General features: G+C 53.0%; 1 protein-coding gene across 2 annotated transcripts in view; it reads right to left on the bottom strand.

Annotated features, from left to right (window-relative positions):
• The window catches only part of CCDC12 (coiled-coil domain containing 12), a 53,995-nt gene that overhangs the window by 30,317 nt on the left and 7,599 nt on the right, over window positions 1-16,079 (bottom strand). Inside the window, exon 1 of one of the 2 annotated variants that reach the window (XM_086698381.1) lies at window positions 14,345-14,642. The exons of the other annotated variant lie outside the window; for it this stretch is intronic. Within the exon in view, the coding sequence (XP_086554507.1) occupies window positions 14,345-14,356 (12 nt within the window). The 5' untranslated portion in view covers window positions 14,357-14,642. Of the gene's footprint in view, window positions 1-14,344; window positions 14,643-16,079 lie in introns of those variants that run through there. 2 annotated transcript variants of the gene reach the window in all.

Raw genomic sequence — 16,079 nt, 5'->3', positions numbered from 1 at the left:
CCACTTCCTAGGAGTGTGGGAAGTATCATATCTAACCAGGTCCATCAAATGAGAAGACTTCCCAGTGGAAGGTGAGCTCCGGGAGGGCGGGACCCGACTGCTCCTCATCCCTGCTCTACTGTATTTCCTACAATAATAGCGGTCACGACAGCACGCCAGGCAACCGATGATTCAATTAACTGAAATAATTATTACTTGAGTAGTCGTCAGAAAAGTCTAATAAGGTCAGGGCTGCTTGCTTGCTTTCACAGATTAGAAAAATGCGAGTCTAGAGCCCACCTGGAGTCACACAGCTCAGGTCCCAGGGTCCAAAGGGGAGGGTGGGCCTCAAGTCTAGGCTGCTCCCCATAGAACCCAGCCCTCTGCTCTGGCCACACGGCCACCCCCACCTCACACACACACACACGGGGTCTCATGGGTGTATAACAGCACGTCTGCATCAGCATCACACTGCCTCCCGTCTCTTCCTGGTGTAGTTTCAGAGAGATGTGACCCAGACGGGACCATTTCTGAGCCAGGAACTTCAATTCCAGAAAAGCACCACAAGGAGAGAAAAGAGCAATGCGCAGAGAGGTGCTCACAGCTAGGTTTCTCCTAACAGGGAGGACTGGAGCTACGAGGGGAGTCCAACCTGCTGGTGCGGCTAGGCCACGCGGTCACGGGAACGGCACCACGAAACAGAACACACGGGACCGTGAGAGGCACAGAGCCCACACACATAGCCGTGAGCCAAACCATGGCAACAAGACACAGGCGGTGGCCTGAGACTTCACGGGCTCACACAGCACGACTGTGGGTAATGTTTTTTCCATTTCCTTTCATTCCGTCGTCAAAGTGATTTAATAACAAAATGATCTAAAACAGCTAGAGGAACCCAGCTGTGTGTAGCTCACTGTCTGGACTGTCCTCACACCCTACACAGACTCTCCTGACCTTCACCCGGCTCAACGGGAAAGCAGGAAACCAAGGCTGGCCTTCAGGCCCAATGCAGCCTCGTCAACGTTTAGTGACCTCTGTCAAGCTTAAAAACACACAAAACCCAAAGAACCAGCATGCCACGGGAAGAGGAGGGCAGACGCACACTGGCGTCCCTCTGCAGCCCGGGACTGGGCCCAGCAGCCAAACCAGCAGCTGCGCTGGAGGACGAGCACCCTCCAACGAGGCCAGACAGCTGCCCAGCTCATGACAAAAATTTCAGTTAAGAAACCAACTGATGGTGAGCGGTGAGGTTACCTCCCCACCCTCTCACCCGGCCTCACCATTTCCCGTTTTGGGGAGGGAAAACGCGTCCTCTGCCACAAAGCAGAACTCGCAACCACCAGGACTTCCTCACCGTGGTAAAGCCCACGGCTGGAGCAAGAGCAAGCGAATCACAAGGCAAACAAGAAGGTCCGCGAAGCTGAGAAACCCCCTGCCCCGGTATGAGACGGCCTCGTGTGGCACTGGGAGGCTGGCCCAGAACCCCCGTCCCGTGCTTCACAGTGGACAGCAGAGTCACACAGCACTGCAACAGGAGCCCAGCTGGCTGTTTCGGGGGGATGGAACAGCCACCCAGAATCTCCGGTCCTGAGGCCGTACAGCTGGCACCTGACCCTCACCAGATCTGTCCGACTACAGAGCAAACGGGCTTCCCCTCTGCACATGAACCCTGGATGGTGGACGGGATTCTCAGCCTGAGCCCCCGAGGGAAGAGGAAGCCCACCTATCACGTGTTCACCATCCCTGAATCCAAGGGAAACGGCAAGCAAGGGCCTGAAAACCCCAGTAAGTGACCCTGAAAATTACTCTTCTACCTCCCCCTCCCCACCAGGCCCATGTGCCTGTTCACACCCGTGCTGGGTCCCCCCAAGCGTTCCCTGACAGCCACCAACAAGACCACATCAGGGTTCCTGCTATCCACATGACACCACTGGCTTTACTCAAAGCGTGTGATCAACCGGGATGCGCCGCTCCTTTTCTGCGTGGGCGGGCGTCCAAGCGCCCCAGTCCATGCCTGAACAACCGACTTTGGAAACTGTGTGGTCTGGATAGACTTCGCACACAGTGCAGTTCATCTGGCAGGTATGGCCACAGACTACAGACTCTTAAGTAAAGGCAACTCTGCTTCTCCCTGAGAAAAGTCTCAGCCCGGCCAACTCCCAAATCCACGTGCCTGTCTAGTGGCCTCATTTCTTCATTCAACTATTTTCAGAGTGTCTCTGAGCCTTGTCCTCTGTGAACAGAAAGGTGAGGAAGACATGACCGCTGCCCTCAGGCGGACGGGGGCAGATGAAAGGGGAAGGAGACAGGTGAATGGATAGTCATCACACGGCGTGAGCGCTGTGACTTCCTGGGTGACTAACAGCTGACAAGATGAAACCTGAACTCACCTGCAAGAAGCGTGAGCTGTCCGTGGAGGGCAGGGGCATGAGGGGAACTGGAAGGAGCAGGTGTGCTAAGCCTGAGCCCCGTCTCTGTGGAGAGGAGGGAGACATCCAAGGTGCACTGGGGCTGCGGGAAGGAGGCGCCAGCATGGAGGCTTGCCCCAGGGGCTACAGACATTAGCCCGCGGGGACTGAGAAGCCAGGAAAAGCCAGAGGACAGGCAGGGGGTAGCAACAACGTGACTACAGAGTGTGATTTATAAAGAGCACAAAGGACCAGAAAGGAAAGGGCAAGGGTCACCGGGTGAAGCCACTGAAAACCGAGTCGGATATGGGTCAAGAGAGCCACTTTCTCATCCCCAGGGTGGCAGAGGGCAGCTGCCTGGGAGTCTGTGTGGAGGGGCAGCCCGTTCCACCTGCACAGTGCACTGCCCACACAGCTATTCACGTCTCCCTCTCACACGCACATAGGGCCTCTGGCCCCACAACTTCCCTGGGATCAGGTATGGTCACCCCCTCCGTGCAGTGAGGTTTGGAACAACTAAAGGACTTACTCAACGGTTCGCAGCTAATAAAAGATAGGTCAGCACTAAAACTGAGGTTTTCTGATTGCATCATGCTTCCAAAACTTTCAAAATAAGGCTTGGGTGTGTGTTCTGCATAACAGCCAGAGAAGTGTGACCATGTCCATTCTTACCAAATGAGAAAAGAAAGAAAACCACAAACTGTTAGGGCTGCAAAGGCCTCAGATAACATCAGGTACAGGATGAACCAGATCCAGTGGCCCACGGAACTTGTTATAAATAGAACCTACCAAGTCACAATCTTCCCGGTAAGACCTGGAAGTCTGAATGCTCACAGAGCCTGCCCACTCCCGGGTCACACTTCTGCCACATGGTCCACCGGAAGAGCCTCCGAGTCAGACCCCGTCCCTCCTCTTAGAGAGGCTGACCGAGGAGAGGAAGTGAGCGGTAGGAGGCCGCCCCAAGCTGCAGTGACCAGGGTGGGCTCTGGACAGAGCAGGCAGGATGAGGAGCAGTACAGACAAAGCTCTCATGCAACATAAACATCCTGAGGGCAGCAGGAGGTCCAGGTGAAACGTGCAGGACGAGAAGGACAAGAGCTAGGCCTGGACCACAGTCTCCTGACTTCAAGCTGACCAGGCTGTCTACACTATCAGGTTGCCTGCAGCCATGGAGGAAGGAGAACGGACCCTGAGTTCCCAGGTCACTCTATGGGCCGCCCAGTGCCTGTGCCCCCGCCTTACGTGGGAAGGCTCTACCTAAGCCTGGGCAAAACAGAGCCAGCTGCACAGTGCAGAGGCTGAGAGCGCCCTACACTCACTTTCCGAGCTTGGAAGGGGGCAGGGGGCAGCAGCACAGACTTCCCTTTGGCAGCAGCTGCAACAGGACTGCAGGGCCGCAGCCGAGCCCACGGCTGAGTCTAGTACAGAGGCAGGTAGGCAGGTAGGGGAGCCACTTTTCACAAGAACTGCTGGGCTTCTTTTTGCCTGCATACCTCCAAGACTGCCTCTTGTTTTCTAAACAAACAAAATAGATTTCTGTTGCTTGCAACTAAGTACCCGGGCTACACGTGACCCTTTATAGCAATAACCTAACCGTAAAGTATGTGCAGGACTTTCAGGGCTCAAAATTGTCTTAGGTCCCACAGCTCATTGGATCCACGGGGAGACCTTGGGAGGTAAGCAGCATAAAGGGTTCTGACGCCCACTTTGCAAATGGAGAAGCCGGGCGCAGGATGTCGGGTGTTCTGTGTACTTGGCCCCAGCACCCCCTCCCCCCAGCCAAGTCCATCACAAAGGCCAATGGCTGACGCAGGCAAGGCACTCAGCTGGCCTGGGGTCTGCCTCCCCATCGCTCCATCCCAACAGGGAGCTGAGCGTGCAAGGTACACAGCCCCAACACGAGCAGGTTGGAAAAGCAAATTCTTTGCACGTCAATTCCCAAGCAAGTCAGCACTTTACAGAGCGACAAAGTGTGCTGAGGCTTCTGGGCGACTAGAAGCTATTTTAACCTCTGATCAGCTGCTTCTCCAAGTGTCACAGTCTGGGGAGAAGTAAAGGTAAGGCAGCTGTCTTCTCTCTGGTGTGATTCAGAAGTGATAAAATCCTAATTGAAACCAAATTTAAACTATAAGTCAGAACTGGCACATTTATTTGTGGGCGGAAATACTGCTTAAAGGAGGTCTTTTAATCCTCACCTATACATATTTCCTCGAGAAGCCAAGAGTACTTTTTTAAGCCATGTGCTGGGCTGAGGGGCTGAGAAGGCAGAAGCACACGAGGAAGCAGCTGGGAGCTGACCGGCTTGCCGTGAACTTGGTCGATCACTAGCTTTGCGGGGCTGTACCTTCCTCGGCTGCGGAGAGCTGATAACGAGAGTCGACACGGTGTGAGGAGCCCTGTGCCGTGGCCCGCATGGAGTAGGTCCTCAGTGAGGAGGCGCCAACCACGGTGATGACGGTGGAGCCCCAGCACAAGGCCTGTGCCCTCAAAGCGTGAGGCCCACAACATCCCACCCCCCTGCCCAGTGATGTCCACTCCCCTCACCCCACTGCCAAAACGGGTCACAGAACAGATCCCCGCACGCATGCCTCTTTCCTTCCCTCAGGTCACCCAGAGCGGCCGCCAGCATCACCCAGTGGGCGACCAAGCTCTTGCCCTTGGGCTGACCAGTTCAGAAGGGCAGACCCTACATGCACGCAGAGAATGTGAGGCCAAGCCAGAAGAGACCAGCCACAGTGTGCAGGGAACCGGGGGAGGCAGGCGGTTTCCACACAGGGTCTTCCCAAATTTGGACCACCTCCACACCTGCCAGTGCTGCCTCACCCCTCCTCTTCTTCCATGCCTCCCCATAGCTGTCATCCTCCATGCCCTGCGCTTGATCCCTTCTCAGATGTTCTCTCAGCGCCTCGGCCAGGTCTCACTCCAGTTGGAGAGCTACACAGCCTGGAACACAGAGCCCAAATGGGGACAGCCCCATAAGCTAACCAAGGAGATCAAGTGGGGTCAGCACATTCACAGCGGGTTCAGAAGCTCTCTCCTCGGCACAGCGCACCGTGTATGGAGTACAAGTGCTCCCAGCCCTCCCTCCAGGACTCTCGTGGCTCTGGGACACCCCTCCCCAGTGTGTAGCGCTGTGTTGTCTTACAATTTCTTTTTTTTTTTAGTTTTTTTTTTAACGTTTATTTATTTTTGAGACAGAGCATGAACGGGGAGGGTCAGAGACAGGGAGACACAGAATCTGAAACAGGCTCCAGGCTCTGAGCTGTCAGCACAGAGCCTGACGCGGGGCTCGAACTCACGGACCGCGAAATCATGACCTGAGCCGAAGTCGGCCGCTTAACTGACTGAGCCACCCAAGCGCCCCTATAATTTCTTATATTATTATTATTATTATTATATTATTATATTGGTGGGACACGGGTCCAGTCTCCCCACGGGGTCCCCAGTCTGCCCTTGCTGACCTCAGTCCCCAAGCCCTACACAGGGCCTGGCACATAGCAGGCACTCAACAAGAAGAGTGATGCTGGCCGGGTGCACAAGGAGGGCTCAAAGGGCTCAGTGACCTACTCCTTGTCCCAGAGGGCCCAGTGCACACGTCCACTCCTGAACAGTTCTGGGCTCCTGGACCCCCGGACCCCGAGCAGGGAAAGTTCTCTCATCTGATGGCTTCCTCACCCAGGTAGCAAACACAGGTGCATTTTCTTTAGGATTCAATTACCCGCTCCCCCCTCTCCCTCCCTGCCCCCCCCCCCCCCGCAAGAAATCTTGGGGCGCCTCGGTGGCTCCGTCGGTTAAGCGTCCGACTTCAGCTCAGGTCATGATCTCACAGTTCATGAGTTTGAGCCCCACACCAGGCTCTGTGCTGACAGCTCAGAGCCTGGAGCCTGACTGAGATTCTGTGTTTCCCTCTCTCTACCCCTTGCCTGCTTGAGCTCTCTCTCTCTCTCTCAAAAGTAAATAAACATTAAAAAAAATTTAAAAAAAAATCTGGTGGTACCAGGCCCAGAACACAGTGTGGAGGCAGGAGAGAAGGGCTGTCCTTGAAAGGACAAATGTCTTCTGCTCCAGCCGCTCACACTTTCTCCAGACAGAGCAGCTCTTTAGAAGCCTGAATGAAAACAGCCCTCGAGTGTGGATTTTTACTCCCCACGGGGCATCGTTACCACAGTGACTGTTTTTCCTCTTGGAATTCTTTCAAGAGTACAAGCCATTGCTTCCCTCCTAAACAAAACTGGGGAGAAGCCAGGCCACCAAGGGTTAAGGGAAGGGCCCTGAAGGAAGCAGGGCTAGACACATTCAAGCCACATCAAGTGCTGCAGTGGGGTCTCCTGAACCTCTACAGCCGCTTAGAAATGACAAGCCCCTCCCAGCTGCTGAGCGTGTGTGTAGCAGGGGAGTGTTGAGGGAACAGTGTGTTGGGGGGGGGGGCGGCTTGTGAGTATGGGGGAGTTGTGTGTGTGTAGTCTGGGGAGGTACGGGTTGTGTGTAGGTGTGGGCTGGAGGCACTGGGAGCTGGGGGTGTAGAGGGAGTGGGGGTGTGGGGACTGGAGGGTGGGCAGGTATACTATATATGTGTATGCATACATGCACTGGGGGTGGCTTGGGAATCTCGGGGGGCATGTGGGGAAGTGTGTGGGTGTGGGTTGGGGAAGTGTTCCTCACTATCCCAACATGAAACACAGGCCACATCTTCCCCCTAAACAAGAACGTGATTGCATTTCAAATCAAAATTATAATACTTAGCACTACAGATCGACCACATCCTGGCCCAAATGTCCACAGGGGCCAAATGTTTTGTTTTGTGTCTTTTTTTACTTTTTTTTTTTTTTTTAACATTTTTTTACTTTTGACAGTATGAGGGGGGCGGAGGGACAAGGAGACACAGAATCTGAACCAGGCTCCAGGCTGTGCGCAAGCTGTCAACACAGAGCCCGATGCGAGGCTCAAACCCATGAACCGGGAGATGGTGACCTGAGCCGAAGTCGGACACTCAGCCGACTGAGCCACCTAGGCGGCCAATTTAAAGCACGCAGCCCAAGCCTGAAACAAGTGACCTAGAAGCAACTGTTTGAGGCAACTCCTATTTCTTTTCAGAACACCCCTGCTCAGTTGGTCCGGGGCATGGATGGCAGTGCCAAGCAGCTCTTGAGGAACTGGCTTGGCGGGTCCCTGCCCACCCTGCAAGTCCAGCCAGTCCTCTTTTGATGCACAAAGCCCAGGGAGCTCAGAGTCATGGGACACAGAGCACTCAGTAAGGTGCCATTCGGGGGGGGGGGGGGGGGCGCCACTGGGAGATGTTAAGTAAGTTTAGGAGTGGTCGCCGCCTACAAGGAGCTACCCGTCTACTGAGGAGCTGGCAGAAACTGGGACTAACATGCCAAAAAAAGCCACTACTACTAGCTACTGCTACTATTATAATCACCACAATTATTATCGAGATGTTGCGTGAGGTTAGCAGTATCATCAAGGATGCTGTGCCAACCATTCACAAGAAAATAGTCTTCTTTCTTTTTTTTAAACATTTTTTTTTTCAACGTTTATTTATTTTTCGGACAGAGAGAGACAGAGCATGAACGGGGGAGGGGCAGAGAGAGAGAGGGAGACACAGAATCGGAAACAGGCTCCAGGCTCTGAGCCATCAGCCCAGAGCCTGACGCGGGGCTCGAACCCACGGACCGCGAGATCGTGACCTGGCTGAAGTCGGACGCTTAACCGACTGCGCCACCCAGGCGCCCCAATAGTCTTCTTTCTAAAAAACAAATGCCAAATAACGAATAGTGCTGAGTCACTGATATCCACGCTGGGGGAAAAAAAATCCTGACTCCTACCTCACGCCATGCAAAAACAAAGAAATTCCAAACGGACTGGAAATCTAAAGGCGAGGGGTGCCTGGACAGTCAGTCGGTTAAGCGTCTGACTTCGGCTCAGGTCATGATCTCACGGTTCGTGGGTTCGAGCCCCGCATTGGGCTCTGTGCTGACAGCTCGGAGCCTGGAGCCTGCTTCGGATTCTGTGTCTCCGTCTCTCTCTGCCCCTCCCTGGCTCACACTCTGTCTCTCTCTCTCTCAAAAATAAATAAACATTAAAAAAAATTTTTTTTTAACTCTAAAGGTGAAAGGTAAGACAATAAAACTTCTAGAATATAGCATAAGAGAACATCATCATGACCTAGAAGTATACAACTACTGCATTTCCTTAAGCAGGCCACAGAACATATTCAGAAAAAAATTTTTTGATGAATTGGACTACATAAAAATAAAGAACGTCTTCTGTTCACCAAAGAAATCAATTAAAAGGATGAAAAGTCAGGGCACCTGGTGGCTCAGTCGGTTAGGCATCCGACTCTTGGTTCTGGCTCAGGTCGTGATCTCACGGTCCTGAGATTGAGCCCCATCAGGCTCTGAGCTCTGCACTAGGCACGGAGCCTGCTTGGGATTCTCTCTCTCCCACTCTCTCTGTCCCTCCTCCGCTTGTGTGCTTGCTCTCACACACTTGTACATGTGCACATGCTCTGTCTTTCTCTCTCTCTCAAAATAAATAAATAAACTTAAAAAAAAAAAGCATGAAAAGTCAAGGCCTAGAAGAGGAGAAAATGCAATACATCTACAGAACAAAGGACTTACTCAGAACACTAATGAAGAACTGGAAATTAACAGGAAACAGTATCAGGCAACCCAATAAAAAAGGGGAAAAGGCAAAAGGCTTGAACAGGCACTCACTTAAACATATGAAAAGATGCTCAACCGTATTTGCGAATTTAAGCCGTAAAGAGATACCACTACATCCCCACCAGCATGGCTCAATGAAAAAGACTAGCCGCTGGGAGTGTCAGAGAGGAATGCTCAGACACTGCTGGTGGGAGTGTGAAATGGTGTAGCCACTGGGAAAGCTGCCTGGCAGTATCTAGCCATGACCAAGCACTTCTACTCCTAGGCATATACATACCCAGCAGACATATGTACACAAGTCCACCAAGACATTCATAAGACCGGGACTAACAGCACAGTCCATTATGGCTCCAGCCTCAAAACCTAGAGGACAGATCCCATGGGGTACATTCGAATAATGGAATACTGCACAGCGGTAAGAATGAACTGACACCACACCCAATGGCTCAGACACAACAATGAATGAAAGAAGTCAGACCCCAAAAGACTATGTACTTTATGACTCCCTTTGTATAAAGTTCGAAAGAAAAGCCAACCAATGGTGTTAAAAGTCCCAAACGATTAATCTTGGGGCGCAAGCACCCGGGCAGGGAGCAGGAGGGGAATTCTGGGAGGCTGCCATGTTTCTTGATCTGAGTGACTGATTACATAATGTGCTCGTGTGGTGTAAAAAAAAAAAAAAAAAAAAAATCACTGGGCTGATTTGTCTCCTTTTCTCTATGTACAGTACACTTCAATTAAAAGAGAATTTTTTTTTTAATTTTTTTTTTCAACGTTTATTTATTTTTGGGACAGAGAGAGACAGAGCATGAACGGGGGAGGGGCAGAGAGAGAGGGAGACACAGAATCGGAAACAGGCTCCAGGCTCCGAGCCATCAGCCCAGAGCCTGACGCGGGGCTCGAACTCACGGACCGCGAGATCGTGACCTGGCTGAAGTCGGACGCTCAACCGACTGCGCCACCCAGGCGCCCCAAAGAGAATTTTTTTTAATGCCACTACAGAGTTGTCAAAAATAGAAGTTAAGCCCATATATAAAAAAAAACACATTACTAAAATCGAAAGAGAGGACAGTAAGAAGTCAGTCCCCAAAGAGAGGAGTACCTCAGGTCCCCGAAGCACACCCAGAGGACGGCTACCTGGAGGGAAGCACACGCCCTTCTGCCCTCCTGGCTCTAGGAAACAGGCAACAACAACTGAGGGATTCACCACCAAGGTCACAAAAATTCTTTTGGAAAAAGCTAATGGAAAAATGAAAAACCAGCTTGAATTTCAAGATTCCTTTGCTTTTCAACCCTCTGTCCCCCATTTGTAGGCCTTGCAAACACCTGGTTACATCTTGTCACGCCACAGGAGTCACTCAAAGGGAAAGCTGAGGCCCCAACAACGTGTCAGCTGCGTAGCAAGAAAGAGGGACCTCATCTTATGGCCTCCTGCCCAGGGCTGCTTCATGAGGCTGCCTCGGGTGACAGGTGAGCTAAACAGCGAAGGATCCAGAACAGCATGCATCTACCTCGAGAAGCCCTGCCCCCTCTCTGAGGGACACTTAGAGGCTCACCCCTAGCCCAGGCCAGTAGTGTCTCCCCAGAATATGAGACCAGTTTGCGGGAAGGTCTCCTCCGCTTTGAGGCAGCCACTGCAGGGCCCTCCCTGCTCGGCTCCCAGGGGAAGCAGGCACCAGTTCCACGCCACGGGCAGAGCACCACGGGACTCGGCCAGGAGGCGGTGGGCTCCCCAGGGAGGTGACCAAGGTCAGAGGATCAGGGTGTGGGCCCTGTCTCGGTCTCTGCTGTCACATCTGTAAAATAAAGGGGTCCTCACTAGGGGTAAAATACAAGTGTAGCAGAAAGGACACATGCGCACACACCATCTCACTTCATCTTCATCCCAGGAGGCAGGGGTTACCATGGCGACTTCTGGCCAAAGACTCACAAAGCTCAGGAACATGAAGAGATTTATCTCTCCATTGATCTCAGGATTGGCAGAGCACGGTGGCAAAAAGCAATTGTTCCAACAACCCCCGGTGCAGGGGGCTGACTCGGGCACAGCATTCAGCTCCCCTGGGAGCAGCCCTCAGGGCCTGCCCACCTGCAGGGGAGGGGGTGGGGAAGGCTGCCCACACCACAACAGCGGGCCAGCCCAGAGAGCAAGGCCACAGGAGCACTGCCTCAGCCTGGTGCTGCCTCTCCTGGGAGATCAGGGAGTCTCAAAGGTGAAGGCTGGCGTGGCCTCAAAGCAGAGGACAGGCCTAACCCACGGCGAGGCTGTGACCAGGACCCCCCTGGCACCTTCCCCTCCCGCACGCACTTCCCGGAAACAGCCGGACCAAAATCGCTTGCCCATCACCTTGTCGGGTCCAAACCCATTCTGGTCCTCACCTGGCTTCTCTCAGCCCCCCTGACCCCCATCCAAGTTTCCTATGCTAGTGCCTCTGACATGCCTGTTCCCCCAGCCTTCGTCTCTGCTGGCTAAACCGGCACCTAGGGGACCTCCTCTAGCCCCAGGGCTCCAGATCCTATCCACACAGGCATCTCTCTGCAGTCCCGATGCCCGCTTGACAGGCTCTCTCCACCTAGATGGCTAATAGGCCCGATGTAGCCACACCACACTCCTGATTCCCCTTCAAAACCACTCTCCCTGTACCTCTCACCTCAGGTACAGGTGCCACCATCCCCCCAGCCAGCCCAGCCCACCTGCCAGGATGTCCTGTGACCCTCACGGCTCGCCCAATGCAGCAGCCTCCTGCCTCCACACAGTCAGGACAGGGCCCAGCCGTCAGGTCTCCAATGGCTCCCCACTGCCCCTAGAGCCCAGCCCCTGTGGCCCCAGCCTGCCAGGGCCTCTCTACTCAAGTTCCTGCCCTACCTCCCCAACCCTTCACTGGATGCCTGCCACGCAGGGGTTCTTTCTGCCCCTCAAACAAGCCAAGCTAGTTCTCTGCTCAGTTTAGAATGTTCTCCCCTAGATCCTGGCATCCCATCCCTCCCCTGCAACCACCACCATCTCCAATCTCCCCCTCGGAGGGGTCTTCCTGTCTTACACACAGCCCCTCCTTACACACACACACACACACACACACACACACACACACACACACGCCCCGCCACTCACAGGTTCCTGACACTATCTTCCCTGTTCACACGTATACTGTCTCCCACCCCTCCTAGAGAAGCCCCTTGAGGAAGAGAAGCAGTCTTATTCACAATCTGGATCCCCAGGCCTGGCACACAGCCAGTCCTCCATAAATACCTGTCTGATGGCTGACTGCAGAGTTCCTGCCATAAGGATGTGCAACTAATGCCCCAGGGAAAGGAGGTGTTCTCCTTCCTTTTGTCATGGGAGAATGTCAAGGAAGTGATCAAAGATTTGTGTAAAAAAGAAAAAAAAAAAAAATGAATCATCTGGGGATCTTTAAAACTGCATGATTTCTAGGCTCCATACCAAGATCTCAACAGGAGATTTGGGGTGGAGCCAAAGAAAAGAATGCACCTTGTCTCCCCAGGTGATCCTGACGCACAGGTAGGTTTGAAAACCTCAGACTGATCTGACACCTTCATTTCACACATGACAAGTTAAGGCCCTCTGAAGGGATGACTCCATCCAAAGTTGCAACACTGGCTCATCAACAGGTGTCTGTGTTGAGAGTCCCAAACTTCCCACCCACAAGGTTCTCCCTGTCACTGGCTCCAAGATCTCAGGGTCTGAGCAGAGCTGGGGAAGAGAAGGTTGGTCCTCAGGAAGAATGGGGAACACACACACACCATCTTGGCTGTGGCTCTGCAAATCTACTTGTGTTAATCTAACACTCTGCACTAAACGTGAATTCCACTTCGAGGAAGGAGAGCTAGGCTGAGGAAAGCCGGGGGGACCACCGAGATGTCCTCTTCGCTTCCCTTAGAAACACCAGCTCTACCCACTGTCACCCAGCAGTGACACCCAGACTTCCTCACTTTGACAGGGTGGGTGAGAAAGGACACACATCCAACTTATAAAAGGCTCGTGGGTAAGACCTTGAACTAGCCACTTCATGGACCTCTTTCTCTGTTCTTCTAGCTACTTGATGAGGTCGGAAGCCATGTCTCGGTTTTACAGACAAGGCCAGGGAGGCTCAGAGTTTTAAAGATCCACTCTGGGTCCCACAGATGTGTGGAACTGAGATTTAAATCAGATCCATCTGGGGGCACTTGGGTGGCTCACTCAGTTAAATGTCCAACTCTTGGTTTCAGCTCAAGGTCATGATCCCACGGTTCATTGAGTTGCAGCCCAGCATCGGGTTCTGTGCTGACAGTGCAGAGCCTGCTTAGGATTCTCTCCCTCTCTCTCTTAGAGAGAGGATTCTGTCCCTCTCTCTCTCTCCCCTGCTCCCTTGAGCTCTCTCTCTCTCTCTTTCAAAATAAACAAACTTAAAAAAAATCCATCTGGCTCCGAAAACTTAAAACAAACCAAACAAAACAATCCATCTGGCTCCAAAGCCCATGCTCTCCACTATACCCCCCAGCGTCCACCAGGCGGCCTGACTGCAGTTTCTGTGTGTGATGGGAAGGAGACCCCATCCTGGGGGCTGCTTCTTCCCAAGCATCTGGGGGTGAGAAGCAGAGAGGGACACAGGGCCAGGGCTTCCTGGTCTACGGAACAGGGATAAACTGTTTTAAACCCACCTCAAAGGGCTGCTTGTGGATTGAGCAAATCAAGAGATCCCCTCACAAGCTGCCACATAAATGTTATGACAGCCGATCTGCAAGAGGCTGTCAACATAGAGGCAGTGACTCTTCTATACTGGGCATGGGGATATGGCCACATGAGGTCAGGCCAGCGGCAACTTCCTGACGGATGAGCAGGACATAGACAAGTCTGACTCCTCACCTAGAACACTAGGCTCTTCTCCACCCCTACCCCACTCCACCCCACCCCACCCCACCACCCCACCCCTCACTGTCCCCCCACCAACAACTGCCAGCCCTTCCCTCCAGCTCCCCCTTCCACCCTCAGCCCACATTGGCCAAGACCCTCCCCGGTGCACCAAAGTCTGACATTATCAACGTGCTCCCCTCCACCTTGGCGCTGCTCTACTCTCCAGACTGCCAGTCTCTTGAGCACATAACTCATAACTGTACCTCGATGAAATGTCAGCATTTAACTCCACCGGAGTTAATGCACACACAGAGAATAATGCACACAGAAATAAGCATCTGCTGCAGACAGCGGCCATGAAGACTGACAACCTCAAAGCCCTCTGCCGCAACGCTAGGCTCCCCAAGGCTGATCTCATGGTCATCTGGGTTTCCACTTACCCTCTCCTTCATAGCTCTCAATAAATAAGGAGTTCAGTCAGAGACATGGCCTCTTATGAGTTGGGCGAGAGGGAACAGGTCCTCCAGAGATGCACTGTCCAATAAGACAACCCTAAGTCAAGTGTGGCTATTTAAATACAAATTAACTAAAAACGAGGGGGGCCTGGGTGGCTCAGTCATCCGACTTCAGCTCAGGTCATGATCTCACAGTTCATGAGTTGGAGCCCTGCATCGGGCTTTGCACTGACAGCTTGGAGCCTGGAGCCTGCTTCAGATTCTGTGTCTCCTTCTCTCTCTCTGCCCCTCCCCTGCTCGCACTCTGTCTCTTAAACTGAATAAATGTTAAAAAAAAATTTTTTTTAATTAACTAAAAGTGAAAAAATTTAATGTAACATCCTGTTGGTCACATTTCAGGGGCCCAAGAGCCACATGTGGCTATGGCTAGGGTACTGGCCAGCACAGCTTCTGTGCAGAACACTGCTGTGGCCACACCAAGTCCTACTGCTCCGGTCCATAGAGCCGGGTGAGAGACAGGCACCACTGGGGAAGCTGCAAGCTGACAGCCAAAGCTTGCTCCTGAGCTCATGAGCAGCCCGAGGAGCTGGCCAGCCACACCACGAGACTCCCTGTCACGGGACGGAACGAGACAGTCCAATCCAGGCTAAATGCTCAGGAAAGCCGAGAGCCAAGGGCAAGTGTTTGTGCCAAGTTGATGACCTTTAGGAGCCTCCACCTGACTGCTGAGAAAGACATGAGAGAAGGACGAAACGGCCTCACACTGCCCTGCTGGATAGCACCGTAGAGAGATGCCACAGAGTTTCCTCTACACAGCTCTGAACTGTTCACCTACTCACCCAGCTTGGAACTTCTGCATGAGCGCCAAGAAATGAGGCTCAAGTACAATATAGAAATATGGGTGGCTGCCCTCCCAGCTAGAAGCCTGGGCTCCTGCAGAACTTGGCCACCAAAGCACCCAACAGCACTTTCAGACCTCACCCCTACTGCAATCACAGCCAAATGCTTGCTGTCAAACCCTCTGGAGCCTCCCTGACTGTCCCCACTGTTCCCCCCAACTGTTCCCCCCTCTGAGCTGCTCCCCTGGAATACTCCTTTCCAGCTACCTCAATATTCACTTCCCAGTCCCATCCTCCACGCCTTGGCCCAAATGCCACTGTGCCTTCTCATGAAGCGTCCCCAGACCCGGCCTGGCTTTCCCAGAAATGACCCCCAGCAATACAGTCTAATAGCTTATGTTTTCTTCCCACCTATCAGCCTGGGCTGGCTGACCCACAGGCAGTCCTGCACCCTTGCATGGAATCCTCTTCTTGCAGGGGTTCGTGCATGCTGGAATCCAGAAGTCACTTATGCTCCTTAACCGTGGGCACCCTAGCTTCTCTGAACCTCTTGACTGGCCCCCCCCACCAATCAGCGGGCTAGCAAGGAAGTACTTTATAAGACTGCCAGCTGCACAACTATAGCTGAACTCTACAGCTGAATAACATGTGGAAACCTTACAACCCTGATCTTGTCTCCGTTTGTCACAATGTCAGGATTGGCTCTCCCCCATACTGTCACCAAACCAAGTTTATAGTCTGCTGCAGGGAGGGGAGGAAGCTAACACCATGAGGGGACATCAACCCCATGCAGGAAATCTTGATGCCTCCAGCAAAACCACGTGCCTACAGGAATCAGTGAGGGACCTGCCACTGAGTTGTAGGGGACCAGCAAGGAGCCA

The sequence above is a fragment of the Puma concolor genome, chromosome A2 (assembly GCF_028749965.1).
Source record: "Puma concolor isolate L17-30 chromosome A2, mPumCon1.1.hap2, whole genome shotgun sequence".
NCBI classification, from domain to species: domain Eukaryota; kingdom Metazoa; phylum Chordata; class Mammalia; order Carnivora; family Felidae; genus Puma; species Puma concolor.
The sequence above is the reverse complement of the archived record's forward strand: the minus strand, read 5'-3'. Positions and strand labels throughout refer to the sequence as shown.